The sequence below is a fragment of the Oryza sativa genome, chromosome 11 (genome assembly GCF_034140825.1).
Source record: "Oryza sativa Japonica Group chromosome 11, ASM3414082v1".
Lineage (NCBI taxonomy): Eukaryota > Viridiplantae > Streptophyta > Magnoliopsida > Poales > Poaceae > Oryza > Oryza sativa.
Window position 1 is genome coordinate 9,435,557 of NC_089045.1, and position 25,269 is coordinate 9,460,825.

The window sequence follows — 25,269 nt, forward strand, 5'->3', positions numbered from 1 at the left end:
TAAACATTTTAGGGGAACATCTTATAAATCCCGGTGTATCTTACCCGACAATCTAGTCGATCTTATGTAACCCTGTGTTAAAAATTTAAGATAGATAAACCATGCTATAACTTTACCAAAATACCTCGACAATCTGCCAGTTTTAAAAATTTGTTAAAAAATTCCAAAGCATTGACCACATCAAACATGCATGCTACCATCTTCCTATTGGAAGGCATGACTGCACAAGTGTAGTGTTTTATCAACACCAATAAAACCAAATAAACAAAGGAAAAAAACAGCTTCATATGACCTAAAAAATTTCTAGATTTTACTTGGTTTTGTATTTGTTCTCTTCTTCTTCTAAAATCTATGAAGATGTAGAACAACATATAGAGTCGCCATGGTTACATCGGAAGCAATCGCGAAGAAAATTAAACTTTATCAATTTTAATGGTAATTTTCTTTTTATCTTGGTCTCTTTTTTTTACTATTTTTTCTCTTAAGATAAGAACAAGGCACAAGATGTCTTTATTAAAAAATTAAAAAAAATTCTGACCGTAGTGCGACTTCTTCGCCTTCTCGCCGGCGACGTCGATCCGCCGTGGGCGATGGGCCCCACTTTGCGAATAGTCAACGAGCCACCAACAATTAATATAAAAACACACCCCCCACACGGCCGCGAGTCGTCCGTACCCAAAATTGCCAAAATCACCCTCCAATTCCTTTCCCCTCCTCCCTCCCCTCTGCCGCCATGGCCGCCTCCTCCTCCTCCTCCCCCCCTTGACCCACACCACCAATCGCCCCAAATCCATGAGACTCCCCGCGCCACAATCCAGCCCTGCCGCACGAGGATGTCCCAGTCCGACGTTGTCTACAGGTGATTCCCCGCCTCCCTATCCCCCCATTTTTTTCTTTTCTTTTCTTGTCCCACTCGCAGGATATTCTTGTAGTCGCAGGGTTCGTGAGACCACGGATGGTGGAGAGCTAGGTTGCTTTCTAGGATTCTCGCCATGTTCTTTTTTATATATATTATTGATCTTTGTGGTGGGAATCTTGGGTGTCCTGGTGATATCGGAATCAAGAACCTGAGAGGATATAGAATTTGGTGGAGTTTGGGTGAGTTGGGTAGGTTTGGTTCTGTGTGCTGCTTTGTCTTCCATGTGAAATCTAAACCTAGTGAGAAAATTTCGAGGTTCGGTAGTGAGAAAAATTTGAAGTTGGATAGTGATGGTAGTATTGCAGATTGGGATGCTTTTATTAGAGTGTTACTTGGTTTTCTTTTCTTAGGGTGATGTGCAGCAGTTGGGAGTATCTGTTGGGTATATTGTGGTTAAGTCTGCACTGTCGACAAAGATTCGTTATGCTCGAATTTTAGAGCCTTATTATTTCCTACAAGGTATAGTGAGCTCTCCAATTCTCCGTGCAGTGCTTTCACGCGTTATCACACTTTTCAGGGATTCTGCTTGCGAGATTCTGTTATTGACAATTTAGTCGAGCGTGTTGCACGTGTACTTGCTGGCGCTGCCATATGAGATTGAAAACTTTGTGTTGTCGCCGAGTCAGACCTTTATGTCCCAAAAGCGAGCTAAAAGTGCAATGCAGCCACTCTAGATCATTGGATCTTGCACTGGCATGCAAAATTTACCGCGTTTAAGAGGCGTTGCTTAACATACTTGTGTGTATTTTCTGAGTTCTGAATTGATTCTGCTTGTTTAGGTTCCAGTGTTCTTGAACAATGCCAGCTATGTTAGTTTTTACTCCCTCCGTCCCAAAATAGTTGTCATTTTAGGATTCAAATTTTGTCCGAAAAAGCTTGCCACTTTAGTGTAACTTTTATTGCATCAATCACCTCCGATTCAAAATTTTCTCTATTCTACCCCCAATTATCCTCTTACTCCCAACCTTATATCATTTAATATTGGGCACTATAGTCATTTTTGCTAAACCTTAGTTTTTGCTAAACAACTTAAATGACAACTATTGTGGGACGGAGGGAGTATTTTCTAGCAATGAACAGTCAAGTATTGACTATTCTTTATATTGGTGTGATTTTTTTTATTAATGTTGAAATGCAAATATAGTGATAAATGGAAGTCATGTTAAAACTAAACATATACAAGTTGTATTAATAGAAACTCATATCCATTTTTTGTGTAGTAATAGTATCATAGTATTTAGCTCTGTTTCCTATAAATACATTGTTATAAATCTTATTCGTGTTCATTTTGTTTTTACTAGCACTGAGATGAGATGAATTTTCTGCTTGTGTGTAGGAGGTAGGAACACTTGTTCATATGTCCCATGATTTTGCTGGCAGTCTTGAATTTCTCAAAAGTGCTTTATTCTGATACCACACTACCACTCACCTTATTAGACCGTGGCCGTTGGAAACTTTGACATCATTGGTGCATCTTATTTTTTCGACTATGTTATAAATCACAAATTTATGTTATTGCTGAGTTGCTTATATTATCCAATACAAAAAATGTTTACAGCCATGCACTTCTTTATTTCTATATCCGCGGCAAGACAAAGCATTTAGGTGGAATAAAATCCAACTAGAAAAGTAATTGTTGTTAATGTCTTTTACAAACATTCCATCATCACAACTTTATTTTTTCATGTGCAAAATCTGCTACCTTTTATTTGCTGGGGTTATTGCGAGTATCAATATAGGTACATGAAATTATCTAATTACTTCTTTGTTCTTGTACTCACTTTAATTTGTTTCCTAATTAGAAATCCTTTTGGCTATCTTATTAGATTTAAATCTTAGCCATAGAGATGACCCCCCCCCCTCCCAACACACACACACACAAATTCAGAACTTCTCGTTCATTTTTATTCTATTATTTTATCTGTCATATAATTTCAAGAGAGTATTAAAAGGCAGATATGATTTTCCTGATAGTGGACAGTCTGGTACCTCCGTTTAACCTTATTTCATATAATCAACATTGCACTACATACTCTACTTGATTTATGATACTTGCAATGGATTGAAAATTTCTTTTAGTGTAACAGTACCAAATTTGCATAATAGTAGCTTACTCAATTTTCAGTTATTCATGTAATGTTCATATTTCTGGTTTACTATTCTGGAAACTGGATTTTGTATACTTCTGATTATTAACTGCTAAATACTAGCTTTGAATGATATATCCTACCTTTTGGCAAATTTTTGACTATTTTTCAAGGCTTTCCCCTTTCGCCTGGATGACTTTCTGACAATATTTACATGTCTATTGGCAGCTGCGGATCTTGTGGATACCCTCTGAACCTTTCATCTTCTAACCGAAGCACATCTGACGTAGGATCCTCATACCAAAAGTCTGTGAAGAAAGGTCTGATTTCATTCATTACTGTTGATCTGAGCCGATTTACTCAGGTAGACGAGATATCTTGCTTTCCCCTCACCTGGCGTAGCTATCGGCCAAAAACTAAGCTTCTCTGCCGAAAGTGTGGGGCATCTATTGGCTATGGGTATGGTGAACCAGCTGTTCTGTGCAGCTTTGATCCAGCCAGTTCATCATCTAGTACATCCCAAAAGTATTTAATAAAAATCCAGGCTCTCCAGCCTTCGGATAGTACTCAGTAGTCTGTCAACTTCAGCCAAAATTTGGAAAGAGAGGAAATGGATGACAACGTGGAAAACTATATCAATTTCCTATCAGATGATTGCTTGATTTGTATATTTAACAAGCTTGAAAGTGAATCGGACAGGAATGCTTTTGGCTTAACTTGTAAGAATTGGTTTAAGGTTCGAAACATTGCCCGGAAATCAATAATTTTCCATTGTTCTTTTAACCCTAAAGTATATAAGGAGCACGCCAATTGCCTTTCAAAGTTATTGGCCCGCTCACCTTATCTTAACTTGGTCTCCCTCGCTGGGCTTACAGAACTACCTGACACGGCTTTAAATCAGCTGAGAATTTCTGGAGCATCATTGCAGTCCCTTTCTTTCTACTGCTGCTCTGGTATTACGGATGATGGTTTAGAGGTGGTCTCAATCGGATGCCCTAATTTGGTGAGTCTTGAACTCTACCGCTGCTTTAATATTACAGATCATGGTTTGGAAAATCTTTGCAAGGGCTGCCATGCTTTGAAGAGTCTTAACCTGGGTTACTGTGTAGCCATTTCAGATCAAGGGATTGCTGCAATCTTTAGGAATTGCCCGAATATTTCCACAATTATCATAGCATATTGCAGAGGTTTATCCGGTGTTGGATTCAGAGGTTGTCCAGGTACACTTTCTCATCTAGAAGCTGAGTCGTGCATGCTTTCTCCAGATGGTTTGTTGGATGTAGTGAGTGGTGGTGGACTGGAGTATCTAAATTTGTACAATTTGAAAAGCCCAACTGGACTTGATGGCCTGGACAGAGTTGGTTATGCGAGAAGTCTTCGGTTTTTAAACCTCAGGATGTGCCGTTACCTTACCGATGATTCTGTGACGGCAATAGCTAGCGGGTGTCCATTGATTGAGGAATGGAGCCTCGCTGTCTGCCATGGAGTTCGCTTGCCTGGATGGTCTGCGATTGGATTGCTCTGCAACAAGCTGAGAATCTTGCATGTTAACCGTTGCCGAAACATTTGTGACCAAGGTTTGCAGGCTCTAGGGGATGGCTGTGTATGCCTTCAAGTTCTGCATATCCATGGATGTGGCAAGATCACTAATAATGGTCTGGCATCATTTAGCATTGCTAGGCCCAATGTGAAACAAAGGGCTGATGAAGTCATGTGCATTGGCCCCTCCATTGAGGATTTATTCCGATTGCAATGATCAGAAACTCAGAAAGTTTCAGCTAAAGTTTGGGGTTGACAAGATTCAAGCCATTGCCACCAGCATTGTCATTACAAGTCACAAGATATTTGGTTCTGTAACCATTATGCCCTTCTAATTTGCTCAAAAGTGCATACTTATTTATTATAAACAGGACCACAAATATACAAATGGATTGCGAGGAGTCAAGTCCATTTGTTCCTGTGGTTATTTGCAAGTTCTGAGTTTATTGGGTGATACAGAAAATGGTTGTAGAAGGTTGTTTTTCGTACAATTTGATAGCTAGTTTAAACTTGTAAATTGACATGTTTTAAAACCATCGAAAATTGAATTGGATGGGTTGGTTGTACTACAGCGGTTGAACCGGTGTTTAAACTTTCCGATGGATTGTATTAGGTTAACTCGAGAAGTTCAACTATCAGAATGCCACCATAGCTGAAAACAATTTTTAAGTTTTGATGAAATGTAAACAAAGAAAATCCTGAACTTGTTGACCAATCGAAGTTGTTGACGAATGATTTAGCAAACGAAATACAGTGGCGTACACTCAGTTGGGACATTATATGTTCAGATAAACAGGTCGATCACCGTAGATCCAAATCCGCAGCGTTCTTCAACATTAAAAACTAGTGAAAAAGCAAAATTTGCAAACATCCTTCGACTCTATTGCACCGGGTTTCATAAATATGTACATGTTTCAAAGCACCATACTGTGAATATTCAAGATCATAAACCAAAACTAGCACCTTAGCTTTCCTCAAGATACCTACGTCCTTTTGTACAATTACTCAAAATAAGTAGAACTCCACGATTGGTTTCTCATTTTTTGCATTTGTAGTAGTATCCTAACCTATGGACGTAACATGGAGCAGCTACCTGACGAACTTCCGATAGGACACACAACATCTTGCACCTGAAGCTTCAAGATACGCAACCTGGTGGTGTCAAGTATCTCGAGGCATTCCTGGAGATCCGCATCGCTCGCTAAAATCACCCAGTCACCCTCATCGTCTTTGTACTTGAGCTGAAATAGGCCAATTGACAGTTTCAGCCTCTTCGCTATTTCCTCGAGCAGCTGCTCGTATTTCATGGATGGTAGCAATTTGAACCTTATGGTGTCATTCTTGTAGCTCGCCTTTACGACGACGGTTTTGTTGCTTTCGTTAGCTGACTGACTCTTGATGCTCTTGAAAGTTTCGCCGCTTGATGTGGAGCAATCTGTCATGCTGGAAGAGGACGGTAGGCTTTGTTTGGAATTCTTATTGCTCTTGTCAGTCTCACTCTCCATTCTGTATTCTTGTGGCGCAGAAAAAGAATCCCTTGATGATGGTTTGTGCTCCAGTCTCTCCGTCCTCGTGCCAGTTTTCGCAACACAAGTCATTTCCCTTGCAACATATAAACCATTTGGCATATCCTCACAGAATGCCCCACTCAATGTTCTGGTAGAATGTGAGTTTCGAAATAATTCTCCATCGTCCATGTCAAAATTAATTTCACCATTTTGCTTATTCTGCAGTTTGTGGAGTACATCTTGGCCTGCATGTTCTCTTCGATATGCATCACAGTCAGGTTCGAAGTTCAAATGTGGAAGTTCAGATTCAATAGGTAGGGGATCAGAACCTTTGTGTTCAACATTCATCAATACAGGCTCTATGGAAGGGGAAACAGATGAAACAAGGCATCCAGTGGAAGGATCATATTTCAGCACTCCCTCGACTCCATGTACTGAACTTATGACGTTCTGGATCTTCTTTAGGGATCGGTTTACCTTCTTTATCTTACGAGATGGCCACCTTGATATTCCATGTTGTCTGCATATCCTTTTCAGCGTAGTAGGACAAACTGCAACGTAACAGCAAGGAATAAAAAAAATCCTGTAAGCTCCTCTTCCTATGACACAATTGGATTAGTTTGTTTCTACATTTGTATTAGCAGTAGTGCTTTTCATACAAAACAGAACTAATTTAGTAGGAATTAATTGAATTCTATAAGAATAAATCAGAAAAAGATCATGAGAGTATAAACAAATTACCACCAATACTCTTTGCAGCATCTTTCAGGCTGCCAGAGAAGTACTGCTGGAGGACACTTAAGCTAACACTCTTCTCTGTTGAGCTGCGTCTTTTCTCTCCGTCGGATGCATTGCTACACTTTATTAACTTCAAAAGAAATAAATGGAGATTAGACAATATTTTAAGTGGTTAAACTACAACTTTGTGTAACATGAATAACACAATACGGAATTTACAGGATATATAGAAGTTTCTGGTTGTTTAGATGCTGATTATAAATTGAAAAGATTGGTTCCGAGGTAACTTCTTACAGGGCTTAAATTTCTCAATTCCAAAGGCGTTGACAAGTAAGCTATTTTAAACAGTAATTACTTAAGTAGCATTTTAGTTGTTCTCTGTAACATTTGGGACATATTTATTGAAGTAAAAAGCAAGAAAATAACACCAGATGATGCAAAGAGATCAGATCTATACAGTTAAATTGCAATGCAGCACAAGAAAATGGACAATGCTTAATCTGTAAGGAACTATTCAAACAATTTACTGAAAAAACTATCCTGCAGAGTTATCACTTCCAATTGTTCATGTCTGAATGACTAAAGCACACAAAGAAAAACAGACCACACGACAGATAAGAGAGGATGAAAGCACATAGTGAGAATGTTGAGGATGAAACAACCTTGTTAGTACTTTTTGTATCTGATAGTTGTTCATCAATGCCCTCTATCTGATATTCCAAAGGCGTATTTGTTTTTGTTTCATTCGATACATCAATTTCTCGGCCTGAATAAATAAGGTTAACAGGTGAAGGGCATCTTGTTCCTGATCGATTTTCATTTGATGGCTTTCTTGTAACATCTTCCTTCAACTCAGCATCTGAAACAGTTCTCAGACTTTTGCATACTCTCCGCATAGTCGCAGATATGCTGTCAAGTAAGAGCTGTTGTTCTCCACCACCTTTGCACAAGACTGGAAGAAAAAACTCAAGCACATAGTCATCATTTTTGGTGTATGTGCTCTGCAGCCTAATTGCAACAGCAGCATGAAGACCAAATTTACGGGCATGATTGACAAGTGGATAAGCGTGCATATCATAATCCTTCACATCAGATGAGAAGAAGGGATTATTTGATAAATATGCATTTCCAGCGACACCTTGTCCTTTCTCAAGGGGGTGTTCAGCACAGACTTGGACAAAATCACGCATTCTCGTGTCATTGACATAACATGCAGATTCCTCTATGCAAAGCACTTCTTTGTTCCTTTTACCAAAATTTGCACCATATTCTACTGACACAAGCACATCTCTTTTGGAGCAAACTGGAATCCATGCAAGTGCCAAAGGTAGCAAGTGTGCTTGACAAACAGCTTGCAGAACATCGAATATTTCCATCAATGCTAATTTCTGGTCCCTTGAATAGCTCTGCAAGATCAAGTAAAGCAAGAAAATGTTGAATTAATGAGCTCTCCATGTGCACTGACTGTGTAGTAGATTGGTACCTGAGAATGTCTCCATGCATTGACAGTGCTTAACTGAACAGACTGCAAGATTACAATGTCACTATTAAGCTCAGAGGCTAATTCAATCATGAAATGAACTTTATAACAAAATGTTCTAGAACAAATTACAACCATATATGCACGCTCGGATGGAAATAATTATGAGCACCCTCAAGTGAAAAAAAGTAGCCATAGCAACTCTACGGTGAAAAAACAAGCCATAACTCTGGAGAGTTTTAAGCATATTTGAGCAAAAGTCAAACCTTGTACCATGCATAGAAATTAGAATAGAAACTAATAATATTGGTGATAAGAGCAAATAATAATTGATATTAACTATATAAATAACTCAAAAATAAAGCTAAATGTCTCATAGCTGAACCATCCACATAATAAAAGAAAGCATTTTAAGTAATCTAGTTGATGAGTGCACAGAGCACACCAATAGTTCGGATGTACCAACTACCAAGTAAAACTAATTCCTGATTAGACAAACTTGGTACCTATTTATGCTTCCAATCATTCTTCTTGCTCCAGTACATGATATTGATCCGACTTAGTGAAACACATAGATTTGGAATGAGAAACTGGAAGGCAAACATATGACCTACAGTACTTAATTCTTTGAAGAGGTACTTAGCAGTATTGCATTGCAATTGGGCGTAACGTTGGGCAGCACAAAGGAGGAATAATGGGTTATTGAAGGCCTGGAACAACCAAAGTGTGAAATGTATATTGGTAGCATCAAATCCAAGGACAAAGAGCAGACTAGGGAGGGATCAGTACAGGAGAGTGCTGATTAATCCTCCTAGGATAGTACAAACCTTGTATCCTCAAAGACGAGGAAACTATAGATTATTTTTTCTCGAGATAGAAAATACCTTTATGGTCTCTTTAAGAAAAAGACCAGATGTAGTCTGTGTGAAACCAAGGGTAGGAGAAATAGGAATTCACCCGAAGTTAATCATTTGAAAGGCCTCATCAGAAATTATAGAACTCTACAAATTTAGTCGCAGGAGAAAAAAAATAAGTTTCTGGTTAAGAGAGCTCAAGAACAAGGTATTCTAAGTCGCTTCACGTGATATTTATGTAATGAGTCCTTGGAAATTTTACAATATGCTGATGACACTATTTTCTCATTGGATGATAGTTTGTTAGAGTCTAGAAATGTGATATTTATCATTTGTTTGTTTGAGCAAAACAGTGTATTAAGATTAATTCTCATCAGAGTGCAGTGTATTGTTTTACAGAGGCGAAAACTACAGGATGATTATGCTCTGACTTTCACCTGTCAGAAGGGAATATTGCCATTTAAATATTTGGGTATCCCCATTCATAACAAAAGAAATAAAGGAACAGTGGTTTGAAAGGGGTAGAGGAAAAGGTTGAAAAGAAATTAAACAATTAGCAGGGTAAGAAGTTGCCAATTGGTGGCAGGTTAGTTTTACTTGATTCATGTATTAGTAATGTTCCTTCTTATATGATTTCACTTTTTAGCATTCTGAAAGGTGTGTTGAAGGTCCCTTGCAAAAAAAAATGATGTTTTTAGATCTAGGCTTTTATGGCAAGAAGATACAAGAAATTACCGTATTGTAAAGTAGCCAGTGGTTTGTCACCAAAAAACATAATGTGGACTAGGCATACTTGATTTATACCTCATGAATATCTGCCTTTTATCGAAGTGGCTATGGAAATTGGAGAACCATGGAGGACCTTGGCAGGAATTACTAAGGTCTAAGCATTCAGGCAAAAATTCCTCCATAGCTATTGAAACCAAAACAGTCAGATTCAAATTTCTGCGCAGGATTGATAGTTGTCAAAGACATTTTGTTATCATTCTGCAATAAAATAATTGGTAACAGAGAACATGCACATTTCTCGGATGATGTTTGGCTGGGAGATAGCTCTTTGGCAAAATAGTTTACTAGGCTTTATGATCTCACTTTTAGTCAAAAAGTTTCAGTGGCTAAAGTTTTTGAGGTGTTAGCCATTGCATTCATTTCAGAAGGAGATCTTGTAGATGGAACTGTGAAATTACGGCTACTTAAAGCAAGATGTGGATACATATGCATCTACTGATGCTCTAGAAAGACAAAAGGAGATTAACAAAAGCTATGTATATGGCCGTCTTTATTCTTTACATCTGCTGGGAGACTAAGCAACCAGCCTTAGAGGAAAAAAAAAACTCGTGGCTGCTGTGCAGAAATATTTTGACTAAAGATAACTCATGTTAGAAGAGTTCCCAGAATTGCAAGTTCGGTGAGTGTCCTGAGAAACATTTTGAAAATGTGTGCTAGCAAAGTTCATGGTCAGTTGAGCATACATCATGCTAGATCACCTACCTCAATTGGGGATATTTGGGATTGGATGGATTGCCCGGTTTCCAAATTCCAACTAGTTCTGGATGATTGGGGGTGGCTTGTGTTTGTGGGTGATATAAAGGACAAGAAACTCAGCTTGTCTTCCCGACTGACCCTACCAAGATCATGTATGAAATTCATTACTGTTGATTTCTGGGCTATTTTGTAGAAAAAAAATAGTGCGCAGAGCTGTAAGCGGGATCAGAGAAAGTAAGTACCTAGGCATTGACTGAAATTGTGTTTGTAAGGTGTCCATCTGATGTTAGTCATTCTTTCTGTGCTGTGTGTTCAAGTCATGTGTGCCCTTTGATGAAAAGAGATATCACTCTGTTAGACCGTCTAACACAATATCATTTTAATTTCCTGCATGAATTCTTATTTCCTGATCATTTCTATTAATAGAAAAAAGGGGCGATGAATGGTGAAGAAATGGTTTCAGTAGTAACAAAAAAATTCCCATCAGAAAAACTGAATCTGCTTAGTTCGTCAGCATGAATCAACAGAAAGAATTGTTCCAACTTTCAAAAGCAAAACCTGTGTCTATCTAACAAAAGTTATTTATTCCATACAAGAAGTTAGATAAAAAGGTAGTTGCAAAATCTGTACATATCTAACAGCACGACTTCATAAGGTCTAGAACAACTTTCAGAGCTATCACTACTCACTAGAGCTATCAGCCTATCAGTGACTTATAGATATGCTTATACCACATAGGCTTGCTATGGATGTTTTGAAGACAAACAAGGACCTCAAGTTGATCAAGGTAAGCAAATTATTCAAATTTCCCTATATGAAACAAATGAAAAATGTTGAAACATTTAATTTGAATGTTTATCATGCGTTACTCTGAAGGCATAGTGAAAATGGATAAAAACAAATTATGGGAACAGTTCAATTCTGAAAAGGAGAACAATTTATAGCAAGGCAAATACAAGTACTAACCTGCAGAGCATTCGAAACATTGACCATCTCTAAGCAAAAGTTATCCTTCTCTCGTGTCATTACTACTTCTAACACTGCACAGCAAGACCCACCACTTGAGTTGAAAACCGGCATCGCAAGGGATCCACGGACCTCGTGGCGCCTAGCATAATCAACCCTCAAATACTCCGAGCCATGATAGTACATCACATTCGACGTCCACTCTGGCATGCCGGACATGAAAACCCGGCCGGGCAATCCGGGGAACAGACCGGGTCCTTCTTCAGCCGAGAATGTGAACTGCCTGGAGACTTCCCTGTATCCCGTAAGCTTCTGATCGAGCAAGAACGGCTGGTCAGAGGTAGTCAGCACATGCTGCTCCCCATTCCTCACAGGCATCCAGACCTGCACAAGGATCGCTTCGCCACCCGACGCCTCTTTGAGCATCGCAAGCGCCCTGAGCATCCTCTCCGTCAGTGTGACGCCGTCGAACGGCTTCGGGACAGAGCCAATTCCCGCGGCCACCGGCTCACCTGAAGCTAATCCGGCGGCGCAATCACCTCTTCTTGTTGTTGTACCCTCCTTAGTGATGGAAACATCAGAATCATCTTGCCTAGAATTAGAACCCACAGGAGTCGAGACGTGCAGCAATCGTTCTTGTGATGGTGGGAAACAGGTAAGAGCTGAGAAGATGCTGTCGGCTACCGATGAACCCGCGACGAGGTCGGTGTAGCTGTCGAGGCCATCGAGCGCTGATGACAGCATGAGCATGTCCATGTCCGGCACCGGATCCCCATCCGGCGTCCCACCTCCATCCATCTTCTCAATCCTCACAGCTTAATTACACTCTTCCTCAGCACCCAAAATAAATAAAAAAAATCAAAACTTCTTTTGCCCAAACTACGACGAGGCGCTGCACCACGATCAAAGAAACCGGATCAAAATAGGTAATTTGGAGGGGAGGGGGGAAGGGAAGAAATCTCCGATCAACGCCATACCGGAGGAGGGGAAAGCGGATACCTTCAGCTTCGATTGGAGCCCAGATGGAGGTCGGCTCTCTCCTCTGCTCTGCTCTGCTCGCCGGCCGGCCGCTCGCCGCCGGCGGTGAGGAGGAGGAGGAGGAGGAGAAAAGGGAATGGAATAGGGAGGAGTTGACGGTACGGGTGAGAGGAGATATTGGGAGGGGGGGCATTTTCGTCATTTGCCATTCTCTCAGCTTTTCATGTTTCAGCTTGTTTTTGTTGGTTTGAAATTTGGAAAGTTTTTCTTTTCCAAGACAGAAATTGGAGCTTTTAGAGGGAGAATTGATCCTTTGCGTTACTGTCAAATCTATGCCCATCGAAAAGGAGTATAGCTTTGAAAACAATAGAGGGCAGCTACACAACGGGATCTATTGCTACGGGATATTTTAAGTGACTACTCCCTTTCCTTTCCTCTAGGTAGATTCCACGTGGTGAACGTGTGCTCCCTCCTGGTACCCAGCACAGCACAGGCTGGTACCTAATAGGCTAATCCTGATACCTAGTATACCTGGTACCTGATACCTGGTACCTAGTATCTGGTGGTGTGTGCTACCTGGTATCTGGTACTTATGGAATTGGAGAGATTCAAGAGGATGGGACAGGGGAATCGATACTATCCATATAAGCCGGAGAAAAAAATCAGCTAAGGAAATCATCAAGCAAAAAAAAGAGAAAAACACACATGAGAAAGGGGTGCAAGCGACGGTGAAGCATTGCCGACGTGGGGGTGGAGGAATTGGCCAAAGTGGAATGGAGTGCGAGGGGTACCTGCAGGTATCTAAGGAATGGATGCGAGCAGCGGCGCAACACCGCCGGCGTGGGGAGGCAGTTGGACGGAGGGGAGCAGCGGCGATGCAGCGCTGTCGCGTGGGGTGGAGGGACGGAGGAGCTCGCGGTCCTCGTCAGTGGCCGCGGCGGCGTGAGAGCTCGCACGCCGCTTCACCGCTATGCCGCGCCGCGCGTTCCTGAGCCGGCGGGAGCAGCTCCGCATGGTGATGTCTTCCCTAGTGCTGGCGAAGGAGAGAGGGCCGAGCATCCTCCACGCCCAACATGCCACCCCGTGCAACTAACCGCCATCGTTGTCTCTGTGCTCATGAGGTCGTCTCTGTGCTCATGAGGGTGGTAGTCAAAGAGAGAGAGGGAGAGATGGAAGGGGAAGAGACAAATAAGAGGATAAGATGCTTAGATATTTAGTGGTAGTAGTTATCCCGTGTGTACGGGATACTGTTAAGTAGTTTTTCAGCTAAATCCATCATGAAATTTAATTTCTAAATTACTTCTTTTCCCAACCAATCACAATTTAAATATCATTTCATTTTCCTATTGATTATGATTTCAATATTATTTTTTGTATAATTAAGACATGTTGTCGAATCCAGTTGATATACTCTTAAAATTTAAAAGTCTACGAAGTGAGTATAGCTCAACTGGGTATGTTCCTAGACTTGATATGGGTGCTCATATTTACGGCTACTTATTCTTTCAGTGGTAGGCGACGTACCGTTGACGGCGAGCCACCCATGGTAATTTCGTCAATCTCAAGATATGCCGGCTCAATCTCATATGGGTTCATAGGGGTATAAATATGGCCATCTTATTTGGAAAAAAAATAAAGATTTAAGTACAGTAGTAGTCCCCAAACTTATGTTGTATGTCATCTGGGTCTCTTAACTCTTAAAATGCATTTGTGTGCCTAAACTTATCGGTCATTTTGGTATCTCTCATCTTAACATTAGGTTTGAGTTACATTATTAAACCGCAATGCATATATAATGTGTCTCTTTAACTTATAAAACCAATAACCCAAGATATCAAGATAGGATAGTATTAGGTTCACTTTTGGCTGACATGAAGAGTTGACTATGGTCAACCCGGCTAAGTCAGTGTGGGACCCAAATGGAGAGAGAAGAGAAAGATGAGTTGGCTGCTGATATATGGGCCTCATGTAGATCCAATGCTCACTCAGCCAGGGTCAGTGGCGGTGCCAGAGATATCGTGAAGCCTGAGCGATTACTAACGTTTTTTAGTAATCAACTAATATTTTCAACATCAAAGGTTATATACACTGAAGACATCAGCGCGTAGCTCGGGCGGCCGCTCGACCTGCCCGAGAGCTAGCTCCACTGCTGACCAGGGTGACTGTGGTTAACTCATCATGTCAGTTAAGATCGAGCACTATACTGCTCTTAGTCCTAGGGTATACTCGGTTTTGCAAGATATACATTATACCTGGTATTGCAGTTCAACAGTGTAATTCAAACTCGACGTTAAGATGAGGGATCCTGAGTAAACTTATCCCATTTGAGAATAGAGACAGTGTCTCGAAAATTCACTTCAACTGAGGGAGTCCAAGGGAGTATTGGAATGCTTTTATTGGGCCGTGTCCGTGATTATACATAGTTTAGGCCCATGGGCCGATCCACGGTGTTTAACCATCTTGGACGACTCACAACTGTGAGAATATCTTTTGAGCGGGGAGAAGGAGAACAATACACTCAAGCTTTTATTTCTCTCGACACACATGTATATGGGAGTTCCATCTAAAGGTTAAGGAATCGAAGAGAGAAGCAAGCAAATAATTTAGGGGTTCACAGACCCTGAAATGGTGGACTCTCTCTAGCATGCATTAGGCTGTGTTCGCATCTACCGGATAGGAACTCATCCCCTCTGCACGGTAAACGGAGCGATCCATTAGCGCGTAATTAATTAAGTATTAACTATTTTTTAAAAAATGAATTAATTTGATTTTTTAAAGCAACTTTCATATAGAAACTTTTTGAAAAAACGCGTTGTTTGGCAGTTTGAAAAACGTGCACGCGGAAAACGAGGAAGATGGGTTGGAAAAAGGGGATGCCGAACACAGACGAAGCCCTGAAATGATGGACTCTCTGTCATTAGTATATGAACGACCTTAGCCAACCAGACTCAAGTGTTCCCTTTTCTTCCTTTTGGAGCTATACCGAGAAATTAATACTAGGTTCATGAACGTCCGGAAAATTCCATGGCTCTGTGCTTAAGCAGGACTTAAATTTAAGTTAGTTTGCAAGTTGAAACGATGAAACACTAAATTAACTGATCCGTACATAACAAACATAAAAATGAAAGGCGAAAAAAAAATACTGTAAAACAAACTCTAACTGTGCTGATACAACGTCAAACTGTGCTTACTTTCTGACCCCCCCCCCCCCAAAAAAAAAAAAGGAAAAAGAAAGTTGAGTATGCTTGAAAGAGACATCGCCCGCAATCTCTTTTCCATCATGTACGATATATGCAATTTGTATACAACAGAATTCGTGCAAGTTGTGGCTAATTCTCTTGTGCAAAATCTATATACTAAAGTGTATATACATGTTCAACGAATTGTGCGCAAATTACCATGAAAACGATGTGCAATAAACTTTGAAGAAGACATTTTTGGGAAGTATATGTCGCATGGTCGACCTATCTCAACATATATGTACAATATCTTAACTATTATCTTCTTGTTTTTCCTTCCACCCATTGTCGCGAGACAATATCTTACCTAGCATTATTTTTTCGAATTGGGATATAGGTTTTTTGGATAAAGCCAATCTGCTGCAAATATATTCATATATCTTCAGACGAAGACGGTCACTGGAAAATACGTACAATATACACTTTTTCTCTACGATAGAAAACCGATATATATGGTGCTCAATTAATTCCTTCCACACATTCAAATTCATCGATCTCAAGCTAGCGATCGAGGATATATACGCATTCTGATCAAGAGACAACATTATCTGGCTTTCATCGAACAAATTCTCAGTGCAGGGGAACTGAATTCTAATTTTCAGTGGTGCGTATGAGCAGTTGGATATGCCCTCTTGTAAAATCTCAAAAATGATACGACGACACACGTAGATGAGCCTGCCTAGCTAGAAAATGGTCCAAATTCAAGCGAAGACACGAGTATTTCTCCATTCAGTTAATTAATTAGTACATAAGGTCTTGTATAACAGCCATAAAGAAAACGTGACACATGAGCTGAATTCTAGAAGAAGGGTGTGGTGGTCCTTGAGACTCTACCCTTCAAATCAATGTGCGAACTAAAAAAACAGAGAATGCGTACTTGATATTATGCCGATGTCCTAATTAAATTGCAATAGAAAATAGATGATGTTTTTCTTTAGCCAACCAAGTCTCACGTTCTATAAGTCGCTTTGACTTTTTTTTAAAATTCAATCTTAAAAATATTTGATAAAGTTTGTAGAAAAAACACATTTCTAACACAAAACAAACATATTATCAAAATATATTGTTATATTTAATTAAACCAGTGGCGATTCCATGAATTTTTATTGGGTGGTCCTACCCCATTCTTCAAAATTGCATAATGTCAAAATAACATCTATTTTGTCAAAATTTTCATCAGATTTGAAGGACAGGGTACTCCTATGCCAAAATGGAGGGTGGTCCAAGGGCCACCCTCAAAACCTCTAGAATCGCCACTTAATTAAATTAAACTAGTTTGGTATGATAAATATTGTTAAATTTCTTGAAAGGACCTTGATGTCGCCTAGAGGGGGGCTGAATAGGCGTTCCTAAAAATTATCACAACTTCATAGAATATTAGAGTGATGATAACTTTTGATTCAAATCGAAACTTCCGGTATGGGATTGGAAGTTCCGGTCTCAATCGAAAAGTTCGGCGGATAACGGAATAAACACTAGCTATGAACTTGTAGCTCAAACAAACAAAATGTATATGAATCAAAAGGTGACAAATAAGGTATCTAAGCAAGATATAAGGTCACCAACTAAATCAAATAAGCATGCAAGTAGATCGGGTAAAAACAAGCTCAAGCACAATATAAGAGAATGCAAGAACGGGCAAACCAAGAGGGGAGACGCGCGATTTGTTTCCCGAAGTTCGGATCCACGGATCCTACGTCTCTGTTGAGGAGCCACAAGGGCCGGGCCTATTTCAACCCTTTCCTCACGAGGTTGCACAAATGCACTCCTCGGTTTCACTCTTGATTTCTTCCCTTGCGGAGGCGAAATCAAAGCCTTCACAAACTTTGCGTGGCACACCACAACCTTGGGTGCTCACCGGCAACGCCTAGCCGTCTAGGAGACCTTAGTCCCCAAGAGTAACAAACACAATCAAAGATTTGCTTGCTATGAACTCGAGTGCTCAAAGTATGGAGTGAAGCTCACTAGCTCTCAACTTCTCAATCACTCAATCCAACTCTTTTCCCTTCTCAAATCCCTCTCACAAAGAGGCACCACAAAGGATGGAGTGAAGCTCACTAGCTCTCAACTCCTCACTCTCTCAATTCAACTCTCTCCCCTTCTCAAATCCCCCTCACAAAGAGGCACCACAAAGGTAGAGAAATGGGGATGGCTATTTGGCTTTGGATGTGTCTAATACTCCCCAAGAGCAGCAGCCACTCAAAGGAGGGGTGGAGGAGTTTATATACCCGAGCCCCTCAAAAACTAGCCGTTGAAGGCTAAGACTGTAATTTTCGGAGTTTCCGAAAAGCATTTTCGGACAAGTCCGAAAACTTACAGAAGCAAATCTCATATTCGCAGCCATTCTCGGAATGTCCGAAAATTTTCGGAGTTATCCGAAAAATTTTCGGAGTTTCCGTTAATTTTTCTGACTTTCCGAAAAGCACAGAGTAAAACGACTATAACTTTTCACTCGGGAGTCCGTTTTTGATGAACTTGGACTCTATGGAAAGCTCACTCAGAGGACTACCCAACTCAACCAAAAACAAGGTCTAAAAACACTCAAAGGATAGGTTAAAGCTTGGGTTTCTCTCAAGGTAGCACTATGATAGGTCACTTTGAGCACCGAGACATACACAAACACCTCGACGTTGCATCCCTATTAATAGTACGGCATTCCTAAACTCAAATGTAAATAAGAAGAGAACTACACCATTAGGAATGCCCTTTTTTTTCATCTTTCTTTCATTGTCTTGAGGGACGCCAATGCCGATACCGTTTCACCATATATTCTTCAAATGATTGATGCGGTTACTTGTAGCTTTAAATGGTCTCGAACAGTCCATCATGACAAAGCCGTCACTCGCCCTTCACCACCGGATTTGGTTCTTCGGTGCCAAGCCCCTTGCTTGCCCTTCACCGCTGCATGGTCCATCGCGACCGAGCATCGCTTGCCCTTCACCGTCTCGCCATAATAGCCACTTCGTATCACACATCTACAATATATTCACTTTGTCATTCTTGGTATTGTTAGATGTAATGATATCAGTTGAGCATCAACACCTTTGTAATCCTTGGGACCTATTTCTTTCATTCAACTCAATAAAATTATTAGTCCCAATGATCCGGTTGTCAACCTACACATGTTGACCAACCGATCGCATGTATAAAAGGATATGAATAAATGATGAGTATTAATCAACACCACAAGTGTCATATACTCAAATATATGTTCAAGTGTAAAGATCCCAATTAAATGAAGGTGAATAATTTGGATCGATTACATGCATAACTAAAGTATAGGATTTGCTCCCCCTAAATGTATGCATACAAAATATTTGTGTGAAGCAAGAGTATGCATAACAAGATATTAAACATTGAGAGCTTATCCTATATAAGAATAGAAGGCATTTATCAAATATAGACAATAAAATAAAAACATACCTTCATCATCTCCACATTCTCAATGTAAATAGACTAAATAAGAGATAATACTCAAACAAAACATTAGTCTCACATGCATATGCCAATCACGTGGAAATATTATATACGAACATATCAATATGTACATGAAGAGAAAGAGTGATACATATAGCTTGATCTCCATGTATTTCATCCTTGTGATTTAGGTCCACCAACACTCCACTTTCATATCCACATGAGACTAGGCAAAGAAATGCTTATAAAAACATTAGTCTCACATAATTGGATTTGTTATTAATCATCAAAACCAAATCAATGGCACTTGAACTTTCATTTCTCTATAAATTTGGTCAAATTAAAAAAGTGACTAGAAAAAAGTTTAAACGATTTATAATATGAAACGAGGAAGTAATATGTATTTCCTTCATCCTAAAAGATTATTGTTTTATGCAATTGAAAAAATTAAACAACAGATTAAAATATTAGTGTACCCTTATTATTATGGAGAGGAAATAAAGGCTGCGTTCGGTAGCTGGGGTTGGCAACTAATCATTGCTGCATGGAAAACGGAACAGTCCATTAACGCGTGATTAGTTAAGTATTAGTTTTTTTTGAAAAATAGATCAATATGATTTTTAAGCAACTTTCGTATATAAAATTTTACAAAGAAACGCACCGTTTGACAGTTTAAAAAGCGTGCGCGCAGAAAAAAGAGGGGAGTGAGCTGAGAACTCTAGCTACCGAACTCAGCCTAAGAGGATGAGAGAGTGTTGTTGATTCAATGGCTAAAACAAGAAGAAAAGGTTGGAATAGTATTAAAGAGACATACTAAAAAAAGATTGTATCTATGACAATATTTTCTAAAAGAAATAACCTATTAGACAAAATTTTAAACTAAAAAGTAGAGTCTTATGGAGTACATCCTACTAGGCTACGGCACTACGCCACTCTTGCTTTTGCTAAATATGACAAAGAGATGACCAGATAGACGAGGAAAATAGCTACAGTTATTAATTAGGGAGAAAAAAAATGCAGCCGTATACATACATATACACGTATGGTGCAGGCGTGGCTAACCGTCGACTCACGCACACGTACTACGTACGTACTGACGGCTTGACCGGGCGCCCTGTGAGATGGAGTACTAGCCAAGAACAACCACGAGTCCACAAACAGCCGCGCGTGTCGCGTGTGGTGCAGTGCACGCTGGATGTGCCAGACCATCCAACAAACCAACACAAAAATTAATACTGATGATAATTTTGACTATATATCTCGATAATATATATCCAAATTTATAGTTAGAAATTATTATATTTTTGAAAAAGAAATTATTATATTTCCTAAAAAAGAGAAATTATCATAGTTTAAAACGGAAGCACTCCCTCCGTTTCATATTACAAATCACATTTGATTTTTTTCTATCAAACTTTTTTAGGTTTGAACAAATTTATAGAAAAAAATTGGTAACATCGACAACATCAAATTAGTTTTCTCAATTAATATATATATATATATATATATATATATATATATATATATATATATATATATATATATATATATATATATATATATATATATATATATATATATATATATATATATATATATATATATATATATATATATATATATATATATATATATATATATATATAATACTGAATATATATTTTGATTATTGCTATACCTTATAAAATCAAACTTACAAAAGTTTAATTAAGAAAAAAAGTAGGATAACTTATAATATAAAACGGATTAAGTACCAACTCGATTAGCACGTATTACAAACATACAAGAGGCTCGAAAATAGCCTGATGCACGTGCGCACCACCTACATACACCAACGAAAGACCCCAGAACTACGTATGCAACTTACATGCCCCGTTTGTCTTTGTACCCGGACACACCTATAGCCTCACTCAGTGGCATAGTCGGTATTTTCTCATACCTAGGACTCAACTAGTATAATTTACATAATTTATATTTTTCTTTTATAATTTTGAGGTTTTAGAATGTAAATTTTAATGGATTTTCTTCATTGGTCCCACTTTTTCGCTGTTTATTAGCTACGAAAAATAATTATATTATTTATTTAGAAAGTAATACCGGAGAATTATAAAATATCAAAATCAACTACAAAAATAAGAATTAAAATTTGAATTTTTGCTTGGTTGATAGGTTTATGTATAGTATGCATGCCGAATTATATTAACACGAATCGAGGACCAAATTGAACAAATTAAGGGCCTGTTTAGATTGATAACATTTTTAACCATACCATTATTTGGTAAAATTGATAATTATGTGGCTATGTTTAGTTGTTACCAAATATTGGCAATGTGTATAGAATTTTGGCAACATTATTAAGCCAATCCTATCAAAATTTTAGCAATATTGTAAATTTGCAAAAATTTAGTATTGACAAAATTTGGTAAGGTTTATTTTGTCACTAATCTAGTTCACGCTAAAATTAGAAGTTTGATTGAAATTGAAACGATGTGATGAAAAAGTTAAAAGTTTATGTGTGTTGGAAAGTTTTGATGTGATGAAAAAGTTAGAAGTTTGGAACTAAACAAGGCTAGATCCTAAATCAAAGGGCACAAGAACGAAAGAAAGTGTAGGTACGGCAAGTCGGCGAGTTTGACGTCTCGAAGCTGTTCCGTTGACGCGAGCACTCAACCGTCCATTCTCTTTAATTTGCTATTTTCTCTCACTCTCTCTCTCTCATGTCCGACTCCATACGCCGACGACGGCCGACGTCGTCGCTGTCGGGAATTTATGTGACGGCGAAGGGGCCAGCGAAATCTAACGAAAAGATGCACCGGTAAAGAAGGGGCCCCGTCGCTGGCTGCCTGGTTTTTACTACCCTACTAGCAGCTTTATTAATTTGTCGACACCATCCTTGTCAACCCCTTCATATCCTTTTGTACGTGCGCTGATTCGCATCGAAGTCGGAAGTTGGTATACAGGATTGCTTTAATAGGATTATTATTAGAACATGTAAAACAAGTAAGAAAATATAGATTTAGAGTATATAATACTCCCTCCATTTATTTTTGATAGTCATATTTTCAAATCTGAAAAAATTGTTTTTGATAGGCATATTTCAATTCAACAACTTATCATCTTAGGCCCTGTTTGATTCAGCTTAACGTTATTATAATCTGGATTATTAGGAGTAAGCTGAAACAGACAAGTAGATTATTATGATATATTATTATAATCTATAAGCCAGATTACTATAATCTAATAATCTCCTGTGGAGGAGCTTTTTTTAGATTATTGAGTGGCTAAAGACCCACTATCCTCAGATGCCTCCAATAATTCAGAGAAACAAATAGCTCGCAGCTTATTCTATGTCAGCTTATTACAATCTAGCTTAGAGTAATCTGATTTAATAATCTAGATTACAATAATTTTAAGCTGAAACAAACATGGCCTTAATGACTTCCTCGAATTTAATGCATGACTCTCCATTCTTCCACACAAGATTGGCTATATGGGCATCGAGAAATGTAAATATTAATGAATCGCTTGTTTACGAGGAATGACTAGTAGCATGTTTAAATAGATGATAAGTAGAATTACTTATCCTTGATCTGTGTGACAAGATGAAATATGACTATTAAAAGTAGATGGAGAGAGTAAAATATAAGTTGAAACGTCCGAGAAATCAGAAAAAGGATATAGACGTAAATAATTTCTTTTTTCTCTTACGGTTGGACCTCATTTAATATATTCTCTCCAAATCCTTGTGTTTTGATCTAATCCAATGAAATTTCGTTGGATTTTTTTAGCTGTTCTATGATTCAAAGGACCAAATAGAGAAATTTTCTGTATAATTAAACTCCTTTGTTGCAAGGGCCTAAAGAGGTTCCGCACCTTGAAACTGTAATTGTAAGACATATAAATAATAAAATAAGTGTATTGGGCTTACAATGGCAATCAACTCTACCATATACACGCAAAAGCATAGGAATAAGCATTGACCAACCTAGCATATACTCTAGCATATCATCCAATTAGGCCGACAAAACTTGAGAATATTGTCCTCTCATTTCAAATTACTTATCGTTCTAATAATTTCAAATAAAATATGAAGCGATCATAACTTACCGATATACCTCTATTAATTACAACAGTAGTGTTAGTTTTTTTTTAACTAAAAGTGATGTGGATGACAATGAGAGGTGTGGATGAATTGTGAGCGATAGTGATGGGATATTTTATCCAAAAAATGGTTTGAAATGTAAGACTAACAAGTATTTTAAGACAGTGGGGGCACATCAGAATCTTAGTGTGATTTTGAGTTTGAGTTAAATGTATATGGGAGTCTCAAAGTTTGGTTCTGTCATGCCTAAACCGCATAAAATCCAATTGACCTTTGAGTGGCCCCCACGAGATACTTTCCTTTGCTTCTCATATCTACACATCTCCTGTTCCTTTTTGCTTGTTGCGAGTCCAATTAGCCTACTGGCTTTTTCATTACTCAATCAACATTCCCACTGATACTACCAAAACTAGCTAAGCAGTAAAGGTAATGTAGATACTCCATTAATTACGCTTGTGAGTTCCAAGGCGCCACATTTTTTTTTCCCTGAAACCAAAAAAATATGTATTTATTTAATTTTCTTCCTGCATGCCATTGTGAACACAAGGAAAGAGAACAAAAGTTAGAGCCGAAAGAAACACGGCAGAATCGTTTTGCCCCCTTTTGCCTGCAGGTTCCTTTCCCATGCAACCCCCTTAAACATTGAAAATATTCTGTTTTGCACTCTAGTCCTTCAGTCTCGTCCTTTCTCTTATGCTTATACTTATTAACCAAAATTTAAATTTTTAAACTTAAATTTAAAGCTAATTTTAGGGTTATTTTAATCGAAATTTATTTTTCAGCATTTATTTTTAAATCACTAAGAACACACACACACACACACACACACACACACATATATATATATATATATATATATATATATATATATATATATATATATATATATATATATATATATATATATATATATATATATATATATATATATATATATATATATATATATATATGCTTTATTTAGAAATTACTTTCGTTTGCAAATATACTGTTTGGTTTATTCCACAAATAAGCCAAACAATGGGGTCGTTTTTTTAAAGATAATAGTCCTCTAGGCCTTGATGTCATTTTTCGAATGAACAAATTAACATGTGGAGAGTATGCTTGAACAAATTAACACGTTGAAACATATTTTGAGGGAGATACAAATTATCATATCCATGTGATTTAGCCAATTTTCATTCATGTTCTTATACTCCTACAGGATTCACCTTTGTCTCTGTCAAGTTAATATTTAAACCTTGTTATATTGGAGAAGCATATTTTTTGTGGTGTTACGACAATGTTCGGAGGTGAAGGTTGGGAACTCCATCTTCCCGTTCGTAAAACGGAACAATCCATTAGCGCATGCTTAATTAAGCATTAACTAAAATAAACTTAAAAATTAAAATTAGATGAATATGAATTTTTAGAACAACTTTCTTATAGAGAAATGAGGGAGTATAACTAAAGTTGGGAAAGTTGATAGCCGAACTAGCCTAAGTAAGGTTGCAAACTATCCTCCATTCATTGATGATGCTCATTGGATCCGGATGCCCATAGTTACGCACACGCTGATGCGTTTCCTAATACTAACACAACGATGCTTTAAATGTATCAACGGGATCTGTCTCCTAAGTAATGACAAACTGAGAAGGTTATCGTATATGATAACCGCAATAATCGTTAAACTATGGGATGACGGTAACCCCATCTAAAACGGTTTGGGGAACCCTGCCACCGTAATCAATACCAAAAAACGACAAGGTCAACTGTGCAAAACCCCACCCCCCCCCCCCCCCTCAATTTTACAACTTTGTCCCGGCTAAACAAACTCCCCATCCCCCGTCAACTTTCACACGTACGCAGGCGGCCGTGGAAGCAAGCAAGCAAGGAAGCAGAAAGGAACCCAACCTGACCTGAGAGTCACAGAAAGCAGCCACACAGATGAACAGATACACAGATACAGAAAAAACAA

At 38.6% G+C, this 25,269-nt stretch overlaps 2 protein-coding genes across 6 annotated transcripts; one reads left to right on the forward strand and one right to left on the reverse strand.

Annotated features, from left to right (window-relative positions):
- The first annotated feature begins 643 nt into the window (after positions 1 to 643).
- On the forward strand, positions 644 to 5,114 carry LOC4350237 (F-box/LRR-repeat protein 12). Its single transcript, XM_026021517.2, has 2 exons — positions 644 to 859; positions 3,235 to 5,114. Exon 2 carries the CDS (start codon positions 3,617 to 3,619, stop codon positions 4,760 to 4,762), a length of 1,146 nt encoding a protein of 381 aa, XP_025877302.1. The 5' UTR covers positions 644 to 859; positions 3,235 to 3,616; the 3' UTR covers positions 4,763 to 5,114.
- A 291-nt stretch (positions 5,115 to 5,405) lies between these two features.
- LOC4350238 (protein NLP2-like) lies at positions 5,406 to 12,745 on the reverse strand. 5 transcript variants are annotated; one of them, XM_015761396.3, is made up of 7 exons: positions 12,576 to 12,745; positions 11,577 to 12,468; positions 8,275 to 8,316; positions 7,454 to 8,197; positions 6,795 to 6,921; positions 6,383 to 6,604; positions 5,406 to 6,298 (listed from the first exon to the last, which is right to left on the reverse strand). In XM_015761396.3, the coding sequence occupies exons 2-7, from the start codon at positions 12,372 to 12,374 to the stop codon at positions 5,613 to 5,615; spliced, it is 2,619 nt and encodes an 872-aa protein (XP_015616882.1). In that variant the 5' UTR covers positions 12,375 to 12,468; positions 12,576 to 12,745; the 3' UTR covers positions 5,406 to 5,612. The 5 variants fall into 5 exon arrangements, with proteins under 5 accessions (XP_015616882.1, XP_015616883.1, XP_066161344.1 ...); XM_015761397.3 differs by having other exon boundaries at positions 5,406 to 6,309; XM_066305247.1 differs by having other exon boundaries at positions 5,406 to 6,309; positions 12,554 to 12,745.
- Positions 12,746 to 25,269: the final 12,524 nt, after the last annotated feature.

Bases quoted from the DNA above. Each gene is read 5' to 3' on its own strand.
- LOC4350238 (XM_015761394.3), bottom strand. From the start codon at position 12,374: ATGGATGGAGGTGGGACGCCGGATGGGGATCCGGTGCCGGACATGGAC. The intron at 8,317-11,576 runs GTTAGTACTTGT...GTAATCTTGCAG, and splicing joins ATGTTTCGAATGCTCTGCAG to TCTGTTCAGTTAAGCACTGT. The intron at 6,922-7,453 runs GTTGTTTCATCC...TTTCTTTTGAAG, and splicing joins ATACAAAAAGTACTAACAAG to TTAATAAAGTGTAGCAATGC.
- LOC4350237 (XM_026021517.2), top strand. From the start codon at position 3,617: ATGGATGACAACGTGGAAAACTATATCAATTTCCTATCAGATGATTGC.